The sequence below is a fragment of the Megascapheus bottae genome, chromosome 7 (genome assembly GCF_031878675.1).
Source record: "Megascapheus bottae isolate mThoBot1 chromosome 7, mThoBot2.hap1, whole genome shotgun sequence".
Taxonomy (NCBI): Eukaryota; Metazoa; Chordata; class Mammalia; order Rodentia; family Geomyidae; genus Megascapheus; species Megascapheus bottae.
In genome coordinates, this window is record NC_143515.1 from 32341232 (window position 1) to 32367247 (window position 26016).

A 26016-nucleotide genomic window follows, 5' to 3' on the forward strand; every position below is an offset into this window, starting at 1 on the left:
CATCAAAACCTATGACTCTAGAGACATAATGTTTTATTTCATAAATTAATATGTTTCTATGACATATAATCCCTTAGCCTAGTTTTGATTAAGTTCTAAATACTAAGTCCCAGTGATTGTAAATAGAGATTCCCTCCTGGAACACTTGTTGGTTAAACTTGTCATTGAAAATATGATGTAAAAATCAATGTTAATAAATTCTCCAATTAAAAATTTTTACTACATTTGAAATACCAAAGTGGAACTAATTTTTAGAGGATACTGTTACAAATGAAGTATCTTGGTATAGGGATTTCAACACGACTAGGTTTCCTTCTCCATTAGTTTGTTTAAAATTGACTCTCTGAAGAAATCTGTAGCTTCATTCTCCATTCATAAATGTCATTAAAAATACAGTGCTGGAGGCCCGGGAGTTTGGCCTAATAGTAGAGTGCTTGCCTAGCATGCATGAAGACCTGGGATCGATTCCTCGGTACCCCACATACATAGCAAAAATCTGGAAGTGGTGCTGAGGCTCAAGTGGTAGACTGCTAGCCTTGAGAAAGTCCAAGGACAGTGCTCAAGCCCTGAGCTCAAGCCCAAGACGGGCAAAAAAAATACAGTGCTGGAAAACAAAGCTATCACAAGATAAACAATTCATTTTCTTCATGTTGCAGACAAAGCAACAGATTTTTGTCACAAAGTAAATCATGTGGCTAAGTCATATATACCTAGTAAACATCACAGCCCAACATTTCTAATTCAATACTTGAAGCTGTTTTGATTCTACTATTAAATTTAGGGAGCAGGGGAGTCTAATGAAAACTCTAAATCCCTTTTTCTTCTTACCTGACATACTGAGACAATGGGTAATATCAACTGGAGAAACAAGGGATGAAGAATGACACTAGAGGATGTGTGCGTAGCTGAAGCTAAAGAGCAAGAGTGTGTCCAGTACGGAGCTCACTGGACACTGGTCACTAGCGATGATCCAAATATACGCCTGGACGATGCCATGGAAACCCCAAGATTCTACCAAGTAGTGATAGGTTCAATGGGAGAATGATGTCATTACTCAGGCAGTTGAAAGGCCTGGAGTAGCCAATCACAAGATCAGAATCTGAACCAGAAGCTGGGTTTGGGTAGAGAATGGCAGGAGAGCTCTAGTAGCTCTTTAATGCTTGATCTTTGGTGACTTGAGGTCCTGCAAGACAGACAGGAAATCCCCTTTCGTCTACGTTCTTATATTGAGGACATCACCTCAGTGTTTCTCACCAATGTTCATTAATAGTTATTTTTAATTTGCTTATTTTGCTTTCTATATTATATGATAATTACATATTGCATATATAGTTCACATGTTTGAGGGATAAGGAAAGGGACTTTGAGATTGAAAACTTCATTGTTCTGAAACCGTTTAGTTGAGCCATTTGAATTTTCAAATAGTAGAAGCAGAATGAAAGAGCTTTTACCTAGTTGAAGAGTAGTGTTGATGATACCTTGTAGAGGATGATGTCATCTAGGGCACTTGCTTTCTAGTTTCTTGCCCCTGAAATCCTTATTCTGGGTTGTTCTAGCCATGTTGGACTTGGATCCCTCTTTATATTTCTCTTGTTCACTTAGGAACTGGTTCTTGGAAAACCTATTAGGTTTTGCATTCTTTTTTATTTCATTTTAAAACTTAATTTACTTTATTCTTATTGTAGTGGTGGTATACAGAGGTATTGCAATTGCACAAGTCAGGTAATAAGTATATTTCCATTTATACAGTATCTTCCATTCCCTCATGCTCTCCCAGTCCCTCTTGTCTCTATCCACAAGTTATGTAGCTCACTTTCGTTGGTGTCCAGTGGGCTCCACTGCTCTGTTTTTGTCATTTTACCCTTGAGTTCTGTACACCTCCCAAACCCTTCTGAAGAGGTATACTTGAATACACCATACATAAGGTAAAGAAGACAGATCATCAAAAATTAAAAACTAAACAAAAGAAAGGGGGAAAAAGGATGTTTCTTCCCTCCACCTTTTGGAGTTCATTTCTGAATTTTATATGAATAAAAAGAGGCACATGGGCTTTGCATTTTTGTTTCTCTCCTAATGGTGCCCTCTTTTGTTCTCAATGTTTGTGATTATCTAGAATCCTTTCTAATTTATATCCCAATGCATTTTAGATCTCATTTTTGCACATCCAAAAGAACATGCACGATTTGTGTCTCTGAGTTTGGCTTAGCTCACCTAACATGATTTGTTCTAGTTCTATTTCCTTGCAGATGATATTACTTTATTCTTCCTAATGGCTGTGTAAAATTCCATTGTGTATAGGTACCACATAGTTTGGATCCACTCATCTATTGTGGGGCATCTGAGTTGCTCTATATCTTGCCTATTATGAATAGCGAAGCAATAAAAACGGTCTGTGTTTAGTTTTTTTGAGGAACCTCATACTGCTGTTCAGAGAGGTTGTACTCCTTTACATTCCCACCAATATGTAGAAGAGTTACTTTCCCCCCAAGATTTCCAACAATATTTGCAGTTCAAATTCACAATGTTGGACAATCTGACAGGGGTGAGATGGAACTTCAGAGTTGTTTTAATTTGCGTTTCCTTTATGGCCAGGGTTGATGAGCATTTCCTCAAGTGTATCTTTGCCATTCTCACCTCTTCTGAGAAATCTCTACTTAGCTCCCTTGCCCATTAAGTGATTGCTTTATAAGGTTTGGTAGGGGTTGGTTTCTTAAGCTCTTTGCGTATATTGGATATGAGGACTTTGATATATGGCTTGAAAAGGAAGATCTTTTCCCAGCAATCCTTTTTTTTTTTTGCCAGTTCTTTCGCTTGAACTCAGGGTCTGGGCACCATCCATGGGCTTCTTTTGCTTAAAGCTAGCACTCTATCACTTGAGCCACAGCACCCCTTTTGGCTATTTCTGTTTATATGGTACTGAGGAATCCAACTCAGGGTTTCATGCATGTGTGGCAAGCACTGTACCACTAAGCCACATTCCAGTCTACTTGTAGTTTTTGAATGGCTGATTGGAGATAAGAATCTCACAAGGACTTTTTTTTTGGCCAGTCCTGGGGCTTGAAGTCAGGGCCTGAGCTTTCTCAAGGCTAGAGCTCTACCACTTGAGCCACAGCACCAGTTCTGTCTTTTCTACATATGTGGTACCGAGGAATCAAACCCAGGTCTTCGTGCATGCTAGGCAAGCACTCTACCATAGGCCAAACACCAGGCCCCACCCAGCAATTCTTTTTTTAAATTTTTTATTGTAATTAATAAAAATTTTACATGATATTTGCCAGATAGAAGGTGCATTAATTCACATACATTGATACCCTTTCACATGTCTTGGTACCCATTACCCTCCTCCCCACCCCCCACCCGTGTGGTTTCCCCCCCCACCAATTCTTTTATAGTTTATTTTTTTTTCTGGATTCTGTGCCTTGAGCTTTTTTGATCAAGGCTGTGCTCTATTGCTTAAGTCATAGTACCACTTCTGGCTCGTGGCTTAACTGTACATAAGAGTCTTGTCACAGACTTTCTTAACTGGGATGGCTTTGAACTGTGGTCTTCCTGAGTAGCTATGATTACAGGCATGAGCCCCTAGTACACCACGAGTTGTGCATTCTCATACTCATAGATGTCAACTCCTAGAGATACAGGTCTCTTTTTTGCATAGCCCTGATACTTTGAAAAGTAGTCTCTGCCCATTAGAAGCAAATACTAAAGAAATGGAATACACAGAGGAAGGCAGACTTCTGTCTGACTTAAAAGGCTTTTATTGTAAAGATGATATACATAGGGGGTACAGTTACTTAAGTCAGGTAACGAGTACATTTCCTTTTGAACAATGTTACCGCCTCCCTCATTCTCCCCCGGGTTTGCCTTCTCCCCACTTGAAGTTATATCGTTCATTTCCAACATAGTGTCTAGTCCGTGTCACTGCTAAATTGGCTTACCCTTTATCTCACCATTTCTGTGCTTCTTCCAGTGATAGCCAGACCAGTCCCCACAATTTGTGTCAGAAGAAAAGGAATGAATATGGAGTCCAAGATAAAAAGGATGTCATTCTAGTTGAAATTAACTGGTTTTACTTAACATGAAACTATCAAGCATATTCTGGAGCAAGGCTCCTATTGCAAACTCTACATAGTAATCTATTGGTTTGTGTACTTATAGTTGCTGAGAAACATTGCACGGAAAACCAACTAGCGTTACCTTTCTACAATTGTGATGATTATTTCTATGTCAAGATGACTTTACTCCTGCCTAGGTAAATCAGTACTGTCCATGGTAATAACTGGCTCAACCTCATGAGGCTTGCCCTCACGAGCCTACATCTCCAGCCCAGCTTCTGTGATATTCCCCAAGTCTCTGCATGTTTTCTGTATTGGGTAGACAGCATATGAGTAGGCCATCTGTTCAGATTGTTAGCAGAGTCCACAGCTACTGTAGAGGCATATACACAAGACACATTTATTATAGAAACAATCTTTGTTTTCATTCTTGTGTATATTTTTATTCTCTTTAAATAGTTGTACAAAGGCAGTATCAACCATCCATTTCCCATCAAGAGCTCCAGAAATCAAACCAATGGCTTAGTGATTGTCTGTTTTAAGAAGATGGAGTCATAGGATGTTCATTTGGGATGTTCATGTGCGACATGATGTGTGGGACATCACAGACCAGCATTCCACATTTTGTCTTGAAAGTAGCGAAAGAGCCAGGTGCTGGTGGCTCATGTCTGTAATCCTAGCTACTGAAGAGGCTGAGATCAGAGGATCACAGTTTCAAAGAAGCCTGGGTACCATAGTCGAGGAGACTGTTATCTCCAATTCAACACCAGAAAACTGGAATGGCACTGTGGCTCAGAGACAATGCCCAAGGCCTGTGTTCAAACCCCTGGATCAAAAAAAAAAAATCAAATAGCAAATTCCCATTGGGTATGATCCAACTAAGGCTGTGCTGTATTGATGAAATCTACTCTCTTAGATACTATAGTTACAATACCTGGTCATGTGAGACATTCCACCAATGCTGGTTTAAAGGATGGGGGATCCATGAGTGATGGTATTTATTTATTTATTTATTTATGAGCCAGTCCTGTAGACTGAGCTCAGGGCCTTAGCACTGTCTTTGGGCTTTCTCAAGGCTGAAGCTCTAGCACTTGAGCCACAGCACCACTTCTCCCGTTTTCTATGTATGTGGTACCAAGATATCAAACCCGGGTCTTTGTGCTTGCTAGGGAAGCACTCTACTGCTAGGGCAAACTCCAGACCTGGTCCATGAGCATTTTTGTTCATGATCAGACCTCTACTGAAACTGCAACTCTCATTTGTGATTAACTAGAGATAAGAGCCCAAGGGGCTTTCATGCCCAAGCTGATTTCCAACCCCAATCCTCTGATCTCAGCTTCCTGACTTGCAAGAGTTAGAAGCAGAAATCTTTTCATTTGGTTGGCGGGAAAGATTTGTTAATAATTTAATGTGAAGTATAAATGTGCTCAATTGTAAGTTGCAAACCAATATGATATTAGGGATTTCTTTTCACTTTCATGTTTATTGAAGTTTTAGAATCAGGGAAGTTTTTCATAATTGTCAATGTTTGTTGTAACATTGCCACCTTGACAATGTCAAAGGTACTGATCAGTTTCTTTTGTGCCGTTATATATACATTTGTTCATTTCTTTTCATCTCTGTTTTTTTTTCTTTGCCAGTCCTCGACTTGATTTCAGGGCCTGAGCACTGTCCTTGGACTTTCTCAAGGCTAGAGCTCTACCACTTGAGCCTCAGCACCACTTCCACCTTTTTTCATGTATGTGGTACCGAGGAATCGAACCTGGGTCTTTGTGCATGCTGGGCAAGCACTCTACCACTAGGCCAAACTCCTGGTCCTCTTTTCATCTCTTTTTTTTTGAAATTTAAACATTTTTACTGTTAGGGTGATTTACAGAGGGGTTACAATCAGATAAATCAGTTAATGAGTACATTGCCTTTTAAACAGAATTATCTGCTCCCTCATTATCTCCCAGTTTTTCCCCTTTCCTCTTCCCTGCCCCTGCCAGGTTATATAGTTCATTTCCAACAGTGGCTAGTGAGTCTCACTGCTGATGGTTTAGCCTTTGTCCCTTTGCTTTCCCTTCTCCTCCCCAAATCAAATGAACGTATATAAAGACAAAGGGTACATACATTTAAAAAATAGTGACAAAAGAGAATATACCAAGGAGAAAAAAGAAAGAAAAAAAGAAAGAATTGCAAACAGTACAATAAAAAATCTCTTGATTCCATTTCTTAGAGTTCATTTTGATCCTAGAGAACGTTCTATGATCATACGTACATAGCTATTGAGCCCTTGTGATCCTCTCCTAAGAACAGCTTCCGGTCCATTATATGATGAGTTGTCTCTGTCCCAGTGTAGCCAGGTGGCCTGTGGGCTCCATCCCTGATGTTTACGTTCCTCCTAGAGGTACTTGGATAGCTCCAGGGCTCAGATATGACCACCACTGCAGCCACTGCTGTTGTGACTGCTGGCACAATCACTGTATGTGGATACCGAATTTTGTCTTCTTATGCAAGCAGTTTATAATTTTCTTCTTTGGTATAAATCTCTGTATAAACAATAGCTACGTTGGAGTGACTGTCTAGATGTGAAAAGCTTGATGGGACCCTCAAGTTCTGCTTCCTCAGGGGACTTAGTTGGGTCAGTTATCCATCTGCCATCTTCTCCAAAATTCAACGTTTTAAAATCAATTTATTCAATTGTAACGTCTTTGTGAAAATGACTAGTAGGAAAAATGATACACATTCAGGTGTGTAAAAGTAGGGAGGTACTGGTGAACCATTCTAATAATCCTCAGGAAGCTGGGACCCGAGGATAATGGTAGAAGTAGATATGGATCAAGTGACTGTGCATTGGCCTCAAGTATGAGTAAAAAACAATGCAATATAGACTACATTTGGTTTCATTCTGAAAATGTACTATTGTGCCTCTGACTAGTGTACGTCTAAATGGTGTGATGAATTATATTTCAGGAAAGTTTTTTGTTTTATTGTGTGGGTCCTGTGGTTTGAACTCAGGGTCTGAGCACTCCCTCTGAGCTTTTTTGGCTTAAAGCCAGGTCTCAACCATATCAGCCAGAGCTCTTCTTTTGGCTTTTTGATGGTAAATTAGAAATAAGTGTCACACAAAATTATGTCACAGGAATGATCATTCCTGCATAGGCTGTCTTTGAAGAGCAATCCTCAGTCCGCAGCCTCTGCGCTAGCTAGGAATACAGGCACGAGCCAAGGGCTCAAGAAATGGTTTTCAGCAAAATTTAGTAAGCTTCCTACAATGATCCTCCACCCTGTGTCCTTCTACTCGGTTCTCCTTTCCTGTCCTCTCAGTCGCCATCGCCCACTCCCCATCCAGCTGTGCCTCTTGTGGCCTCTGAAGTGGAACACAGGGCCCTGCAGCTTGACTGCAGTGACTCATTGCTGTGCCTGTGCAAATGCCTGTCTCCCTGGGGTTCTCCTGGAATAGACACTAGGAGCAGATTTTGCTTGTGCTGGTCCTTTGCAGCGAGTGGTGTGGGAACCAGCAAGGCAAGAAGGAGCAGTACAGGACACATTTAGTGTTTTGTCTACTTCACATATTTGATCTTGTCCACCCATTAACTCCAGATCCTCAGTTGGGAAATTTAGGTTGGAAATCTAGGTGCACTTGCATTCTCTTAGGAATTCAGACACTCAGGCCTCCATTGGAGGCCTCGACCTTTGAATTTAATGTGATCCCAGCCCACAGCTGAACCTCACAAATCAAGTGGACCAGTGATACTAGCCCTGTGTGTTTAGTGATTAATTGAAGTATTATAGCACATCTTGCTGCCCTGAATAATTAAATGGGTACTGAATAAATAAATAAATGATCCTAAATGATGAGGCCATTCTCAGGGTGGACTTTATGCTACTTTGCTTCACTGGCTAGGCCCCAGGATAGCCTTTGTCCCCTGGATAACCATGAGCTCTTGGCTCTAATGTGGTAGATTTCTCTCATATCATGCATTTGCCTTTTCTTCTTCTCATCTTAGATAACTGCATCGTGTGTGTGTGTGTGTGTGTGTGTGTGTGTGTGTGTGTGTGCCAATACTGGGGGTAGAATTGAGGGCCAGTGTGTTTCACTTATCTTTTTCACTCAGTGCTACTGTAAACTTCCCTTTCCACTCTATGCTGCTCAAATTACAATGAGCTTATGACTTATTTGTCTGCCATTGCTGCCTTAGAGTCTCAGTATTCATCTCTCAGTCTCTTGATTGGCTAGGATTACAAGGAAGAGCCATGACCACCTGGCTTCAAAGTGTGTGGGTCCCCTGCTTCACCTGCCCCCTAAAGCTCAACATTTTTCACAGTACCCTAGAGCCTTTTACTGTACTTTTTCTTGCCACTCCTAGAGCTTGATCTCAGCACCTGATCACTGCCCTTGGGCTTCTTTTGCTCAAGGCTAGCATTCTAACAGTTGAGCCACTGGGTGATTCCTGGCTTTTTCAGTGTATGTGGTAACAAGGAATTGAACTCAGGGCTTCATGCATGCTAGGCAAGCACTCTACCACTTGCTCATGCTCCAGGCGCTGTTTTCTCCCATTTTTGAAAAGTATTTTCTAAGTAGTATTTAGAACCCAACCTTAGAAATTAAGTCTTATAACACGGCTCCATGATTCTTCTAAAAGACAAAATGACCTTTCCTTTTTTCTTCCTACTCTTGGACTCTGTTGGTTCTGATGTCTTTAATCCTCCCATGCACAATTCAAGTGCAACTTTTCTCCACCCTCAATCCAATTTCTTCTTTCAAGTTTAACTTTTGAGTCCAAACTCTATCCAAAATGAAGCCAAACTTTGCAATATCATAAAACTCAAATGGGTTCTTTATTAGTCATATATTAAATTTCATTACATTTAATCGTTCAGGTTTATTAAGTTTTGGATATATTGTAGTAATATTATTCTACCAACATCTATGCATTTATATCAATATACTATATGCCTATATAAATGTTCATATTTATCTTTGTATATATATATACATATATATTTTTATATGTATGGGAAAACATGTGGTACCCACAATCGCAGCAACTCTTACACTGTGTAGCCATAGTAGTGAGACACTTCCATATCTCTTTGCCTCTGAACAAAAAACTGCAGTTTCCCCAAAGCAGTGTATTGGGCAGCATTCTCACGCTCTTGCTGGGCCCGCCTTTTCATGGCTTCACGCTCTGGCCTTTGCTCCTTGGTGATGGGATTTGATACTACAGGGCCAGGAATATCGGGTTTCCTCCATGGAATTGGTTGGCGGCTGAAATCTTGGAGTAGGTACTGGTTATGAGGCTTAGGCGGTGAACGGAACTCGTTCCCAGCAGTGGAAACAGGCTTGTGCTGGACAGAAGCGCTGGATGAGGTTGAGTGGGGTTCAGGCCTAGCAACAGCAGACTGAGATACACTAGGCTGGGGAGCATTGGCCGATCCCTGTGTGTATGTATTGGTTACACTTGGCTGAGATGCTTTGGTGGAACCTCTGAGACTCGTGTTGGCAGAAGCTGGTTGAGACAGGCTGACTGCGGTAGGTTGAGCCGTGGTAGGATGAGGCCGTGCAGGGTATGGTACAGTGGGCCTCCTGGAGGCCAGAGACTGTGGCCTGTGAGGAACGGGTCGAGCCTGAGGCTTCTCTGGGGTTAGAAAAGGCAAAGGAACCAACTTGACCTTGCCAGGGGGAGGCAGCTCATCCTGGGATGGGGATGGACACTGGCTTTCACTCCTTTCCCTTTTCTTGACTTGAATGTTTCTAGGGCCTTTACCCTCATGTGGAATATCCAGCCATGATTTCATGGCAGAGTCTCGTGTGCCGCTTGCAGTTTTCTTCTCATTCTTCTTTCCTAGGGCATGAAAAACCTGCACTGACTCCCACATCTGCACGCCTAGGTTGGTTCGAGGTCTTTTGAAGGTCTCTTGGCTAAGCTCAGGGTGGCTTCTCTTGTGCTTCATCTTGGGAATGCTTGCCTTCTCTTCTGCTTTCAGTTTGTTCCCTGACTGCTTGGTTTCTTCACATTTCTTGGGATTGCTTCCCCTGATCCTTTTGGGCTCATTCTGCCCATGGCTCTTTGTTTTGCTCACCCTGCTGGATGCAGGCTTTGGGGTCTGGGCTGTGTTCAGGGAAGCCTTGTCACTGGCTGGGGTGCTACACTCAGTTTCCTCTTCCTTCAGCAGGCCCTGTGGCTGCAGCTGCTGGCCTTTGGCCTCGGGAGTTCCATCCACACTTTCCAAGGCGTCGTGCTTGTTCTTGGACACTTGATCAGTGGAATACTTGGTGACCACAGAGTTTTCCTGCAGCAGAATCTCATTGATGGTGTCTGTATCTTTGATATGGGTTATAGTAGAAATATTGGATTGCTGAAAATCTGTGAAGGAGGTGAAAATCTGGTTAAAATGAATGTCTTGACCATCACAGTGATATCTGTTAGCTACCCACTGTCACATTCCATTCCGTTTGTCTCAAGACTCAGAGTATCCAAATTGGCCTTGTTCCATGTAGACTTCTGTCTTGGCCCTAAGGTTAATGTCGACCTGCAGCTGCTAAATGTCAGGTGGAGCATCCTGACTTTCTGTTAGTTTCTCAAAGGCAACCAGAGGCTTTCAAACCTTGCTTTCAATTTCATCCTAATGCTTATTCTCTGTGTCTGGATTTGCTGGAGGCAAGACCAAGGTACTAGGAATGTTTACTACTGGATTGATATTGGAATGTCTCCAAAGTCAGGTGACACATGTTTCTCTCAAGGACTTCAACATTTATGCTTGTAGGACTTGGGTTGTCTGCAGTTTGTGACTGGCAAAATTTATGATTCTAGAAAGTTGTGATTCTAGAAAAGTGTATGCATTGCCAGGGAAGTTTCTACTGATGTAAAGAAATCACAGCAGAAATCAGTCCCTGGTAAGTAAGATGCTCCATTTATGCACCAATGATTTAAGGGCATTGTCATCACTGAGCAAGGTGTTTCTAGCAGCTAGTTTTAAGCACCATGGACAGGATCGTGAGTTGGAAGATCGTGATAGCTACTCTATGTAAAACTTGTGCTAATTCATTTTCATTATTTCTTTTCCCTTTTCCTCTATAGAATTGTTGTCAGTGAAATAAAAATGAAAGAAGTTTTAAAAGTAGGAAATGATTTGGACATCATGTATGGGTCAGAAGTAAAGTAGTTCCTTACTGTGTTCTTGACTCTGGGTTCAAACAACAAAAAACCCAGCTTTATAAAGTGTCATCTATTTATATAGTTGTCGATTATTGCCAGTGTCCTGTAAGTAAAATAGGTGTTGATTCTCACCCTGATCTGAGAGAACGGCAAGTGAGGGGCAGTCAGGGAGGGGAGGACAGGTTTAGCATGTTTTGAGTGCATTTCTGAGAGTTGAGTGTGTGTGCATGTGCATGTGTGTGTGAGGGAGAGACGGGGAGAATAGAGAGCTAGAGAATGTGATCATGCACTGGATGCTTCTGGGACTTGAACTCAGCCTTTTTTCTTTTGCTGCTTGACTTTTTCTTAGGCCTGATGTATTCTCGCTTTTTTTAGGCATCTATTGTCTGCATTTGGGAACTGACAATGAGATGTTGAAAACACTTTGCAGGCTGACTTTGAAATTTGTTCCTCAGCTCTCAGGCTCCTGATTAGCTAGGCCACAGGCATGATTCAGTGGTGCTCAGCTCCAGGGTGGAATTCCTGCCCATGAAATATGCAAAATATATATTCTCACCTGCTTCCTTTGGGCAGGTTCTCTGCACACAGTAAAGCAAGTTTATCTGCTATTATCAAAACTAATGTTTGACATATTTTCCAATGAAAGCAAAGAACTCGAACAAGAAGGGGATTAATTAGGGAGAATGGATTGTGAGGACAATGTAGACCATGGCCTCACTGAGTGTGCTTTGGGTGGCATCTAAGAGCAGCACAGCCATATTTCCTCACTTATGTATTTACTTAATTATCCAGTGCAATTAGTGGCAGCACTGAGGTTTGAAGCCGTCAGTGCTCCACCACTGGAGCCATACCCTTGGCCCTCTGCCTCATGGCAGAAATTGGAGGTCTCCTTGTGAGTGTGGTGGGTGAGACTGAGGATTTAGACTATATTTGTGGAGTAGTGGAGACTCTATGCAGATGCAGGTCAGCCCCTCCTTTTTGTGCTGCTAATCCTGTTCCTTTCTGTTGTCTGTGCTTACCTTGAACATTGGTTTCTGGGTGGTGTTGAGCAGACACAGAGTAGTAGATTCCAGAAGTGGAGACTGGTGGTGGGACATTTGCGGGCTGAACCTCTTGGAGCATCATCACGATTTCTGGCTGAGGAGCAAAGACCCTGCTCCCTGTATAGGACACAGAGCCATATGATTGCAGGCAGGGACCAGGTTCTCCAGATAATAGAGGGCCCACTGTGCTTTGGTTATAGTAGTAAATTTGGTTGTTTCGTTGGCAGGGAAGTAACAAGCTACTACTCTCTTGTTGTGCAACGTGAGATAACGTCCCCTGAACCAGGCTGGCAGACAGCGATGGATACAGAGGGACTATGGCATTTGCATCCGCATATCGAGATGTCATAGTCATTGAAGGGACTGCTGTGCCCTGGTCAATGAGAGTCAATGTGAAGTCTCCCAGTGCAGAGGACTTTTTATTGTGTCTTGTGTACTCCCATTCAAAAGCACTGGCACAGGAGGAGGCTGCAGTGGAGATGTGGCTCTGGCCAGTAACCCCTGACAGCATGGGTGTGCTGGAATGTTGGCAAAGACCCGTGAGTGGCTGCAAAGAGGTGCCAGAGGTTGATGGCAGTGGCCATGCTGAAGTGAAGGCTGGGGTGGAGACTGTGGAGATGTTGCAGCTGTTGCCTGTTAGAGAAGTGGCATCGTTCTCCACAGGAAGAGGAAGCTGTAGTGAGTTTGCAGCTCCAAGTAAAGATGGATGCTGGAAATTGTCTGCAAGAAGCAAGGGGTGGTTAAAAAATGGATAAGGTTGCCCAACTCTCACTGTTTTGGAGGAACAGCATATTGGAAGCTGGCTGTGACTGACTGGGAATGCTCTCATTCCAATAGCCACCCACATTCTTCTGATGAACTTGGCAAAGAGGTTCAACAGGAGACACCAAGTGGTTCCTGTGCTGTTTCCTAGGCAGAAGCAGGCTTCTCCTTCTTGTCCTGACTTTCCCTGAGTCACTCCTAACTGTGTCCTAGCATGTGAGCCTTTTGAATCTCAGGTATCCTCAGTGTACTTGTTAGATCACCCATTCAAGAGCAGGAAACCTAGGGGCAGAGGCCAGCCTGATTGGCTCAAATACTTCTTTTGAATTACTATGAGCACCGTGTTCCAAAGGGTGAGCAGGTGAAGAATGCCCAGAAATCAGGAGAACTTGAACTTCCTATAAGCCAGTGGATGTTGTTCTTGAGAAAATAGTTTGCATTTTTCTTGTTATTGTGTAACCTTATAGAAATCTCTGGCCATTTTTAGTGCTTACTTAAAACACAGACCAGAAGATAAGTAAAGAATACAATGACCACCTCAGAGTTCCCAATATACTTTTTGTAGGAAACCTGAAACCCTCTGCTCTGTTGGGTGGCTCACTCCGGTAATCCTAGCTACTCAGGAGGCTGAGATCTGAGGATTAGGGTTCAAAATCAGCTGGAGCACAAAAAGACCTGAGACTCTTATTTCCAATTAAGCTCCAGAAAACGGGAACTGGGACTTGGCTCTAGGGTAGGATGGTAGCTCTGAGCTGAAGAGCTGAGGGATTCTCCCAGGCCCTTGTCAAAACCCATGACCCACACAAAAGAAGAAAAGGAAGGGGCCAGGAGTTTGGCCTAGTGGTTGAAGTGCTTGCCTAGCATGCATGAAGACCCGGGTTCGATTCCTTGGTACCACATACACAGAAAAAAGCTAGAAGTGGTGTTGAGGCTCAAGTGGTAGAGCTCTAGCCTTGAGAAAGTCCAAGGACAGTGCTCAGGCCCTGAGCTCAAGCCCAGGACTGGCAAAAAAAAAAGAAGACTGAGACGTTCTGAACTTCAAGTCACTCATCAATGATATATTATACATGCTGAAAACAATGATATCAGTAATAATATTGAATAATGAATGTAAGTGACATATTATACATGACTGATATGGAACAAAATAGAAAGACATTAAAGCTAATTTGGATGTATGTCAAATATTCATTATAGTATACTTACCAATAAATAAAGTGATCTTATTACATATGCAATGTTGTGAAAACAAACATTTTCTCATCTATTTCAGACAAAAACCATCACAGGATTAGAAAGTGGTTTTGAATTATATGTGTGTGTGTGTGTGTGCGCGTGTGTGTGTGTGTGTGCGTGTGCATGTGTGTGTGCGTGTGTGTGTGTGTGTGCGTGTTGTGTATTCTGGGAGTTGAACTGAAGTTGGTATAGGTGTAATGTGTGTGGAAGCAGAAAAATGCATTAAATGTAAATATTCAAGCAGTCATGCTTTGTTTTTGCTAGTCCTGTTCTTGAGCTCAGGGCCTGAGCACTGTCCTTGGACTTTCTCAAGGCCAGAGCTCTACTACTAGAGCCTCAGCACCACTTCTAGCTTTTTTCTATGTGTGTGATACCAAGGAATTGATCCTGCATCTTCATGCATGCTAGGCAAGCACTCTACCACTAGGCCAAACTCCCAGCCCCCATGCTGTTTTTAAATACAGATTTTATTCTTATACTTCTGCATGTGAAATGTTTGAAATTATACTTTCAAGATAAAATTCTGGAAAGGACTATTTTGGACAATAGGGCCTAATATGTTCTATGTAACTGTTGTATCATGTTTACAAGGTGAAAGTTTTCAGAGCTCAGAGGCTCAGAATTTCTATTTTCTGGTCTTTCTCAGCTTGTGGAAGCTGTTGAATTTCCTTAGCGAAAGCTTTCTTTCTCCACTTAAAGGCATACCCCTCCAATCTGTTCTTATATCGCTCATCTCTCATTCTTCTCCCTGGATTGACAATAGTGAATCTTCCTTTTCATGAACATGGATAACTCTTCATTTATTCGACTGCTCCTTTGATTTTCTCACCAAAGCTTGGTAATTTTCAGCATGTACATCTTACACCTATCTTTTGTAATTATTCTAAGTATCTCATAATTTTGGTAGTATAAATGGCACTCTCAATTCAATTTCCAGTTGCTTTTTGAGAATGATTAATCATTGTCTTCTGACCCTATATCCTGGACGTTAGGTAACTTGTTTTTTTTTTTTTACATCATCCCTCATGCCATATACATGGTCATAATTGACATAGATCAATATTTTTGAATGTGCAGGAGACCTAGTATCCCTAGCACATGGGATAGTGTGGTTAGACAATCACTTTTTTTTTTTGCCTGTCCTGGGCTTGAGCTCAGGGCCTCGGCACTGTCCTTGGACTTTCTCAAGGTTAGAGCTCTACCACTTGAGCCTCAGGACCACTTCTGACTTTGTTGTTTTTTTTTTTTTCCAATGTATGTGGTACCAAAGAATCGAACCTGGCTTTTTCGTGCATGCGAGGCAAACACTCTACCAGTAGGCCAAACTCCTAGTCCCAGACAATCACTTTTGTCAGGACATTAATACCAGATTGGACAATATAGCACATGTAGAAAAGAAAAAATCAGAACAAAGAAAGACAAACCAAAATGATTTCTCTAAATATCATACCTCAATGTAAAGATATTAATTGTTCTAGCTGGGTATTTAAATCAACTTAGTATAAATAGCAGCATCAAAAAATCTTTAAAAACCTTTTGAAATGGGAATTAATGCACCATCTATCTGGCAAATATCATGTAACCCTTATATAACAGTAAAAAAAATATATATATATATATAAACGTTTGAAAACCAATCTGAGAAAAATATTGATACAAATGTAAAATAAACACTTAGAATTCTATCATTATCATCATAATTTACAGCTTTTAGTTGAAACCTGCTTCTGATACAAATTAGAATACTTTATTAAAAAATGCATGTTCAGCTCTCATGACTCAAGGCTGTAATCCTAACTACTGGAGCTTGAGGTTTGAAAATTATTATTTCAAGCCAGTCCTTCCCATAAAGTCTGTAGGACTCTTATTAACGGTTAAATATCAAAACCTGGAATTGGAGACCTGATGAGTTGTAGACTCTACCTATAAGCTAAAAAGCTCAGAGACAGTGTCAAGCTTGGAGTTTAAATCTTGGTATTCATACAAACACACACACACACACACACACACACACACACACACACACACACACACACTCACTTCCATGTAGTCTAAATATAAGAATGAAAAGTAATGTTGAAATATATTACAGAACCTTCTGTGTAATCCCTCTCAAGAAATGTTCCTTAAAATAATTTAGAATACATATCTAAAATGTTTACATTGCAAACTGTCAAGGCTCAGTAGCTCCCTTCTCTAATCCTATTTGGGAAACAGTCTGCTGGACAGTGGTTTGAGATCCATCTAGGCTGGTTACTGAACACCTCATCTCAATCAAATAAGCCCTCTGTTAGTAGATCATGACTGTGGCCCAAGGTACAAGATAGTCCTTCCTAGGTGGTAGGATCATGGTTCAAGGTTTGCCTGACCTAAAATTTCATATCTTCAAAAAAAAACCTAGCTAAAACAAAGAAAGCTAAAGGAGTGGCTGGCACCTGTGCCGGCCCTAAGTTAGTCAGGTTGACAAAAGGCTCGTTCAAAGCATCATCTGTATTCACAGTCAACTAGAAAAAAAAAAAAACACATAACAAACCTAAAGCAGGAACCAGCTAAAAGTGACATCTCAGAAACTGCTTTTAATGATTCTCTGTTTTAACCTTAGTTGGCTTTTGGTCCATCAATGTGGCTAACACTAACTTCATTTTGCCTGGCTCTGGTTAGATTGCCCTCGGTTTTCTGTGTGTGGATTTAAAAATGTTTGATCCTCTTCAACATTCTATTGAAACCACCGCTGTTTTCTTGAGAATGTCTCCATGCTCTTCATGTCTTTGGCTCTGTCTTATTTCTCATCACCTTCTTCATCTTTTCTTCACCTCTAGTTCCTGGTGAACCTTTCCTTCTAGATCATCTGCCTCGTTCTAGTCCCGTCATCCCCTCTCTCTTCCTGTTTTTCTCTTTACCTTGTCTGAGCAGAAATATGGAAACACACACTATGCTTAAATTTACTACATTTGATATAAACGTAACTATATAGACATCAAAACCTATGACTCTAGAGACATAATGTTTTATTTCATAAATTAATATGTTTCTATGACATATAATCCCTTAGCCTAGTTTTGATTAAGTTCTAAATACTAAGTCCCAGTGATTGTAAATAGAGATTCCCTCCTGGAACACTTGTTGGTTAAACTTGTCATTGAAAATATGATGTAAAAATCAATGTTAATAAATTCTCCAATTAAAAAATTTTTACTACATTTGAAATACCAAAGTGGAACTAATTTTTAGAGGATACTGTTACAAATGAAGTATCTTGGTATAGGGATTTCAACACGACTAGGTTTCCTTCTCCATTAGTTTGTTTAAAATTGACTCTCTGAAGAAATCTGTAGCTTCATTCTCCATTCATAAATGTCATTAAAAATACAGTGCTGGAGGCCCGGGAGTTTGGCCTAATAGTAGAGTGCTTGCCTAGCATGCATGAAGACCTGGGATCGATTCCTCGGTACCCCACATACATAGCAAAAATCTGGAAGTGGTGCTGAGGCTCAAGTGGTAGACTGCTAGCCTTGAGAAAGTCCAAGGACAGTGCTCAAGCCCTGAGCTCAAGCCCAAGACGGGCAAAAAAAATACAGTGCTGGAAAACAAAGCTATCACAAGATAAACAATTCATTTTCTTCATGTTGCAGACAAAGCAACAGATTTTTGTCACAAAGTAAATCATGTGGCTAAGTCATATATACCTAGTAAACATCACAGCCCAACATTTCTAATTCAATACTTGAAGCTGTTTTGATTCTACTATTAAATTTAGGGAGCAGGGGAGTCTAATGAAAACTCTAAATCCCTTTTTCTTCTTACCTGACATACTGAGACAATGGGTAATATCAACTGGAGAAACAAGGGATGAAGAATGACACTAGAGGATGTGTGCGTAGCTGAAGCTAAAGAGCAAGAGTGTGTCCAGTACGGAGCTCACTGGACACTGGTCACTAGCGATGATCCAAATATACGCATGGACGATGCCATGGAAACCCCAAGATTCTACCAAGTAGTGATAGGTTCAGTGGGAGAATGATGTCATTACTCAGGCAGTTGAAAGGCCTGGAGTAGCCAATCACAAGATCAGAATCTGAACCAGAAGCTGGGTTTGGGTAGAGAATGGCAGGAGAGCTCTAGTAGCTCTTTAATGCTTGATCTTTGGTGACTTGAGGTCCTGCAAGACAGACAGGAAATCCCCTTTCGTCTACGTTCTTATATTGAGGACATCACCTCAGTGTTTCTCACCAATGTTCATTAATAGTTATTTTTAATTTGCTTATTTTGCTTTCTATATTATATGATAATTACATATTGCATATATAGTTCACATGTTTGAGGGATAAGGAAAGGGACTTTGAGATTGAAAACTTCATTGTTCTGAAACCGTTTAGTTGAGCCATTTGAATTTTCAAATAGTAGAAGCAGAATGAAAGAGCTTTTACCTAGTTGAAGAGTAGTGTTGATGATACCTTGTAGAGGATGATGTCATCTAGGGCACTTGCTTTCTAGTTTCTTGCCCTTGAAATCCTTATTCTGGGTTGTTCTAGCCATGTTGGACTTGGATCCCTCTTTATATTTCTCTTGTTCACTTAGGAACTGGTTCTTGGAAAACCTATTAGGTTTTGCATTCTTTTTTATTTCATTTTAAAACTTAATTTACTTTATTCTTATTGTAGTGGTGGTATACAGAGGTATTGCAATTGCACAAGTCAGGTAATAAGTATATTTCCATTTATACAGTATCTTCCGTTCCCTCATGCTCTCCCAGTCCCTCTTGTCTCTATCCACAAGTTATGTAGCTCACTTTCATTGGTGTCCAGTGGGCTCCACTGCTCTGTTTTTGTCATTTTACCCTTGAGTTCTGTACACCTCCCAAACCCTTCTGAAGAGGTATACTTGAATACACCATACATAAGGTAAAGAAGACAGATCATCAAAAATTAAAAACTAAACAAAAGAAAGGGGGAAAAAGGATGTTTCTTCCCTCCACCTTTTGGAGTTCATTTCTGAATTTTATATGAATAAAAAGAGGCACATGGGCTTTGCATTTTTGTTTCTCTCCTAATGGTGCCCTCTTTTGTTCTCAATGTTTGTGATTATCTAGAATCCTTTCTAATTTATATCCCAATGCATTTTAGATCTCATTTTTGCACATCCAAAAGAATATGCACGATTTGTGTCTCTGAGTTTGGCTTAGCTCACCTAACATGATTTGTTCTAGTTCTATTTCCTTGCAGATGATATTACTTTATTCTTCCTAATGGCTGTGTAAAATTCCATTGTGTATAGGTACCACATAGTTTGGATCCACTCATCTATTGTGGGGCATCTGAGTTGCTCTATATCTTGCCTATTATGAATAGCGAAGCAATAAAAACGGTCTGTGTTTAGTTTTTTTGAGGAACCTCATACTGCTGTTCAGAGAGGTTGTACTCCTTTACATTCCCACCAATATGTAGAAGAGTTACTTTCCCCCCAAGATTTCCAACAATATTTGCAGTTCAAATTCACAATGTTGGACAATCTGACAGGGGTGAGATGGAACTTCAGAGTTGTTTTAATTTGCGTTTCCTTTATGGCCAGGGTTGATGAGCATTTCCTCAAGTGTATCTTTGCCATTCTCACCTCTTCTGAGAAATCTCTACTTAGCTCCCTTGCCCATTAAGTGATTGCTTTATAAGGTTTGGTAGGGGTTGGTTTCTTAAGCTCTTTGCGTATATTGGATATGAGGACTTTGATAGATGGCTTGAAAAGGAAGATCTTTTCCCAGCAATCCTTTTTTTTTTTTTGCCAGTTCTTTCGCTTGAACTCAGGGTCTGGGCACCATCCATGGGCTTCTTTTGCTTAAAGCTAGCACTCTATCACTTGAGCCACAGCACCCCTTTTGGCTATTTCTGTTTATATGGTACTGAGGAATCCAACTCAGGGTTTCATGCATGTGTGGCAAGCACTGTACCACTAAGCCACATTCCAGTCTACTTGTAGTTTTTGAATGGCTGATTGGAGATAAGAATCTCACAAGGACTTTTTTTTTGGCCAGTCCTGGGGCTTGAAGTCAGGGCCTGAGCTTTCTCAAGGCTAGAGCTCTACCACTTGAGCCACAGCATCAGTTCTGTCTTTTCTACATATGTGGTACCGAGGAATCAAACCCAGGTCTTCGTGCATGCTAGGCAAGCACTCTACCATAGGCCAAACACCAGGCCCCACCCAGCAATTCTTTTTTTTAATTTTTTATTGTAATTAATAAAAATTTTACATGATATTTGCCAGATAGAAGGTGCATTAATTCACATACATTGATACCCTTTCACATGTCTTGGTACCCATTACCCTCCTCCCCACCCCCCACCCGTGTGGTTTCCCCCCCCACCAATTCTTTTATAGTTTATTTTTTTTTCTGGATTCTGTGCCTTGAGCTTTTTTGATCAAGGCTGTGCTCTATTGCTTAAGCCATAGTACCACTTCTGGCTCGTGGCTTAACTGTACATAAGAGTCTTGTCACAGACTTTCTTAACTGGGATGGCTTTGAACTGTGGTCTTCCTGAGTAGCTATGATTACAGGCATGAGCCCCTAGTACACCACGAGTTGTGCATTCTCATACTCATAGATGTCAACTCCTAGAGATACAGGTCTCTTTTTTGCATAGCCCTGATACTTTGAAAAGTAGTCTCTGCCCATTAGAAGCAAATACTAAAGAAATGGAATACACAGAGGAAGGCAGACTTCTGTCTGACTTAAAAGGCTTTTATTGTAAAGATGATATACATAGGGGGTACAGTTACTTAAGTCAGGTAACGAGTACATTTCCTTTTGAACAATGTTACCGCCTCCCTCATTCTCCCCCGGGTTTGCCTTCTCCCCACTTGAAGTTATATCGTTCATTTCCAACATAGTGTCTAGTCCGTGTCACTGCTAAATTGGCTTACCCTTTATCTCACCATTTCTGTGCTTCTTCCAGTGATAGCCAGACCAGTCCCTACAATTTGTGTCAGAAGAAAAGGAATGAATATGGAGTCCAAGATAAAAAGGATGTCATTTTAGTTGAAATTAACTGGTTTTACTTAACATGAAACTATCAAGCATATTCTGGAGCAAGGCTCCTATTGCAAACTCTACATAGTAATCTATTGGTTTGTGTACTTATAGTTGCTGAGAAACATTGCACAGAAAACCAACTAGCGTTACCTTTCTACAATTGTGATGATTATTTCTATGTCAAGATGACTTTACTCCTGCCTAGGTAAATCAGTACTGTCCATGGTAATAACTGGCTCAACCTCATGAGGCTTGCCCTCACGAGCCTACATCTCCAGCCCAGCTTCTGTGATATTCCCCAAGTCTCTGCATGTTTTCTGTATTGGGTAGACAGCATATGAGTAGGCCATCTGTTCAGATTGTTAGCAGAATCCACAGCTACTGTAGAGGCATATACACAAGACACATTTATTATAGAAACAATCTTTGTTTTCATTCTTGTGTATATTTTTATTCTCTTTAAATAGTTGTACAAAGGCAGTATCAACCATCCATTTCCCATCAAGAGCTCCAGAAATCAAACCAATGGCTTAGTGATTGTCTGTTTTAAGAAGATGGAGTCATAGGATGTTCATTTGGGATGTTCATGTGCGACATGAGGTGTGGGACATCACAGACCACCATTCCACATTTTGTCTTGAAAGTAGCGAAAGAGCCAGGTGCTGGTGGCTCATGTCTGTAATCCTAGCTACTGAAGAGGCTGAGATCAGAGGATCACAGTTTCAAAGAAGCCTGGGTACCATAGTCGAGGAGACTGTTATCTCCAATTCAACACCAGAAAACTGGAATGGCACTGTGGCTCAGAGACAATGCCCAAGGCCTGTGTTCAAACCCCTCGATCAAAAAAAAAAATCAAATAGCAAATTCCCATTGGGTATGATCCAACTAAGGCTGTGCTGTATTGATGAAATCTACTCTCTTAGATACTATAGTTACAATACCTGGTCATGTGAGACATTCCACCAATGCTGGTTTAAAGGATGGGGGATCCATGAGTGATGGTATTTATTTATTTATTTATTTATGAGCCAGTCCTGTAGACTGAGCTCAGGGCCTTAGCACTGTCTTTGGGCTTTCTCAAGGCTGAAGCTCTAGCACTTGAGCCACAGCACCACTTCTCCCGTTTTCTATGTATGTGGTACCAAGATATCAAACCCGGGTCTTTGTGCTTGCTAGGGAAGCACTCTACTGCTAGGGCAAACTCCAGACCTGGTCCATGAGCATTTTTGTTCATGATCAGACCTCTACTGAAACTGCAACTCTCATTTGTGATTAACTAGAGATAAGAGCCCAAGGGGCTTTCATGCCCAAGCTGATTTCCAACCCCAATCCTCTGATCTCAGCTTCCTGACTTGCAAGAGTTAGAAGCAGAAATCTTTTCATTTGGTTGGCGGGAAAGATTTGTTAATAATTTAATGTGAAGTATAAATGTGCTCAATTGTAAGTTGCAAACCAATATGATATTAGGGATTTCTTTTCACTTTCATGTTTATTGAAGTTTTAGAATCAGGGAAGTTTTTCATAATTGTCAATGTTTGTTGTAACATTGCCACCTTGACAATGTCAAAGGTACTGATCAGTTTCTTTTGTGCCGTTATATATACATTTGTTCATTTCTTTTCATCTCTCTTTTTTTTTCTTTGCCAGTCCTCGACTTGATTTCAGGGCCTGAGCACTGTCCTTGGACTTTCTCAAGGCTAGAGCTCTACCACTTGAGCCTCAGCACCACTTCCACCTTTTTTCATGTATGTGGTACCGAGGAATCGAACCTGGGTCTTTGTGCATGCTGGGCAAGCACTCTACCACTAGGCCAAACTCCTGGTCCTCTTTTCATCTCTTTTTTTTTGAAATTTAAACATTTTTACTGTTAGGGTGATTTACAGAGGGGTTACAATCAGATAAATCAGTTAATGAGTACATTGCCTTTTAAACAGGATTATCTGCTCCCTCATTATCTCCCAGTTTTTCCCCTTTCCTCTTCCCTGCCCCTGCCAGGTTATATAGTTCATTTCCAAAAGTGGCTAGTGAGTCTCACTGCTGATGGTTTAGCCTTTGTCCCTTTGCTTTCCCTTCTCCTCCCCAAATCAAATGAACGTATATAAAGACAAAGGGTACATACATTTAAAAAATAGTGACAAAAGAGAATATACCAAGGAGAAAAAAGAAAGAAAAAAAGAAAGAATTGCAAACAGTACAATAAAAAATCTCTTGATTCCATTTCTTAGAGTTCATTTTGATCCTAGAGAACGTTCTATGATCATACGTACATAGCTATTGAGCCCTTGTGATCCTCTCCTAAGAACAGCTTCCGGTCCATTATATGATGAGTTGTCTCTGTCCCAGTGTAGCCAGGTGGCCTGTGGGCTCCATCCCTGATGTTTACGTTCCTCCTAGAGGTACTTGGATAGCTCCAGGGCTCAGATATGACCACCACTGCAGCCACTGCTGTTGTGACTGCTGGCACAATCACTGTATGTGGATACCGAATTCTGTCTTCTTATGCAAGCAGTTTATAATTTTCTTCTTTGGTATAAATCTCTGTATAAACAATAGCTACGTTGGAGTGACTGTCTAGATGTGAAAAGCTTGATGGGACCCTCAAGTTCTGCTTCCTCAGGGGACTTAGTTGGGTCAGTTATCCATCTGCCATCTTCTCCAAAATTCAACGTTTTAAAATCAATTTATTCAATTGTAACGTCTTTGTGAAAATGACTAGTAGGAAAAATGATACACATTCAGGTGTGTAAAAGTAGGGAGGTACTGGTGAACCATTCTAATAATCCTCAGGAAGCTGGGACCCGAGGATAATGGTAGAAGTAGATATGGATCAAGTGACTGTGCATTGGCCTCAAGTATGAGTAAAAAACAATGCAATATAGACTACATTTGGTTTCATTCTGAAAATGTACTATTGTGCCTCTGACTAGTGTACGTCTAAATGGTGTGATGAATTATATTTCAGGAAAGTTTTTTGTTTTATTGTGTGGGTCCTGTGGTTTGAACTCAGGGTCTGAGCACTCCCTCTGAGCTTTTTTGGCTTAAAGCCAGGTCTCAACCATATCAGCCAGAGCTCTTCTTTTGGCTTTTTGATGGTAAATTAGAAATAAGTGTCACACAAAATTATGTCACAGGAATGATCATTCCTGCATAGGCTGTCTTTGAAGAGCAATCCTCAGTCCGCAGCCTCTGCGCTAGCTAGGAATACAGGCACGAGCCAAGGGCTCAAGAAATGGTTTTCAGCAAAATTTAGTAAGCTTCCTACAATGATCCTCCACCCTGTGTCCTTCTACTCGGTTCTCCTTTCCTGTCCTCTCAGTCGCCATCGCCCACTCCCCATCCAGCTGTGCCTCTTGTGGCCTCTGAAGTGGAACACAGGGCCCTGCAGCTTGACTGCAGTGACTCATTGCTGTGCCTGTGCAAATGCCTGTCTCCCTGGGGTTCTCCTGGAATAGACACTAGGAGCAGATTTTGCTTGTGCTGGTCCTTTGCGGCGAGTGGTGTGGGAACCAGCAAGGCAAGAAGGAGCAGTACAGGACACATTTAGTGTTTTGTCTACTTCACATATTTGATCTTGTCCACCCAGTAACTCCAGATCCTCAGTTGGGAAATTTAGGTTGGAAATCTAGGTGCACTTGCATTCTCTGAGGAATTCAGACACTCAGGCCTCCATTGGAGGACTCGACCTTTGAATTTAATGTGATCCCAGCCCACAGCTGAACCTCACAAATCAAGTGGACCAGTGATACTAGCCCTGTGTGTTTAGTGATTAATTGAAGTATTATAGCACATCTTGCTGCCCTGAATAATTAAATGGGTACTGAATAAATAAATAAATGATCCTAAATGATGAGGCCATTCTCAGGGTGGACTTTATGCTACTTTGCTTCACTGGCTAGGCCCCAGGATAGCCTTTGTCCCCTGGATAACCACGAGCTCTTGGCTCTAATGTGGTAGATTTCTCTCATATCATGCATTTGCCTTTTCTTCTTCTCATCTTAGATAACTGCATCGTGTGTGTGTGTGTGTGTGTGTGTGTGTGTGTGTGTGTGTGTGCCAATACTGGGGGTAGAATTGAGGGCCAGTGTGTTTCACTTATCTTTTTCACTCAGTGCTACTGTAAACTTCCCTTTCCACTCTATGCTGCTCAAATTACAATGAGCTTATGACTTATTTGTCTGCCATTGCTGCCTTAGAGTCTCAGTATTCATCTCTCAGTCTCTTGATTGGCTAGGATTACAAGGAAGAGCCATGACCACCTGGCTTCAAAGTGTGTGGGTCCCCTGCTTCACCTGCCCCCTAAAGCTCAACATTTTTCACAGTACCCTAGAGCCTTTTACTATACTTTTTCTTGCCACTCCTAGAGCTTGATCTCAGCACCTGATCACTGCCCTTGGGCTTCTTTTGCTCAAGGCTAGCATTCTAACAGTTGAGCCACTGGGTGATTCCTGGCTTTTTCAGTGTATGTGGTAACAAGGAATTGAACTCAGGGCTTCATGCATGCTAGGCAAGCACTCTACCACTTGCTCATGCTCCAGGCGCTGTTTTCTCCCATTTTTGAAAAGTATTTTCTAAGTAGTATTTAGAACCCAACCTTAGAAATTAAGTCTTATAACACGGCTCCATGATTCTTCTAAAAGACAAAATGACCTTTCCTTTTTTCTTCCTACTCTTGGACTCTGTTGGTTCTGATGTCTTTAATCCTCCCATGCACAATTCAAGTGCAACTTTTCTCCACCCTCAATCCAATTTCTTCTTTC

The 26016-nt window shown here is 41.2% G+C and overlaps 1 protein-coding gene and 1 long non-coding RNA gene across 2 annotated transcripts in view; one reads left to right on the forward strand and one right to left on the reverse strand.

Moving 5' to 3' along the window:
• The window catches only part of LOC150060537 (uncharacterized), a 491819-nt gene that overhangs the window by 237944 nt on the left and 227859 nt on the right, over positions 1-26016 (forward strand). The gene's annotated exons all lie outside the window — the stretch shown is intronic.
• LOC150060547 (uncharacterized protein C2orf78-like) lies at positions 9090-24582 on the reverse strand. The gene is given in 5 exon segments (XM_090336247.1): positions 9090-10424; positions 12224-12960; positions 18043-18096; positions 18099-18125; positions 24522-24582. Coding segments are annotated over 5 exon segments (2214 nt in total).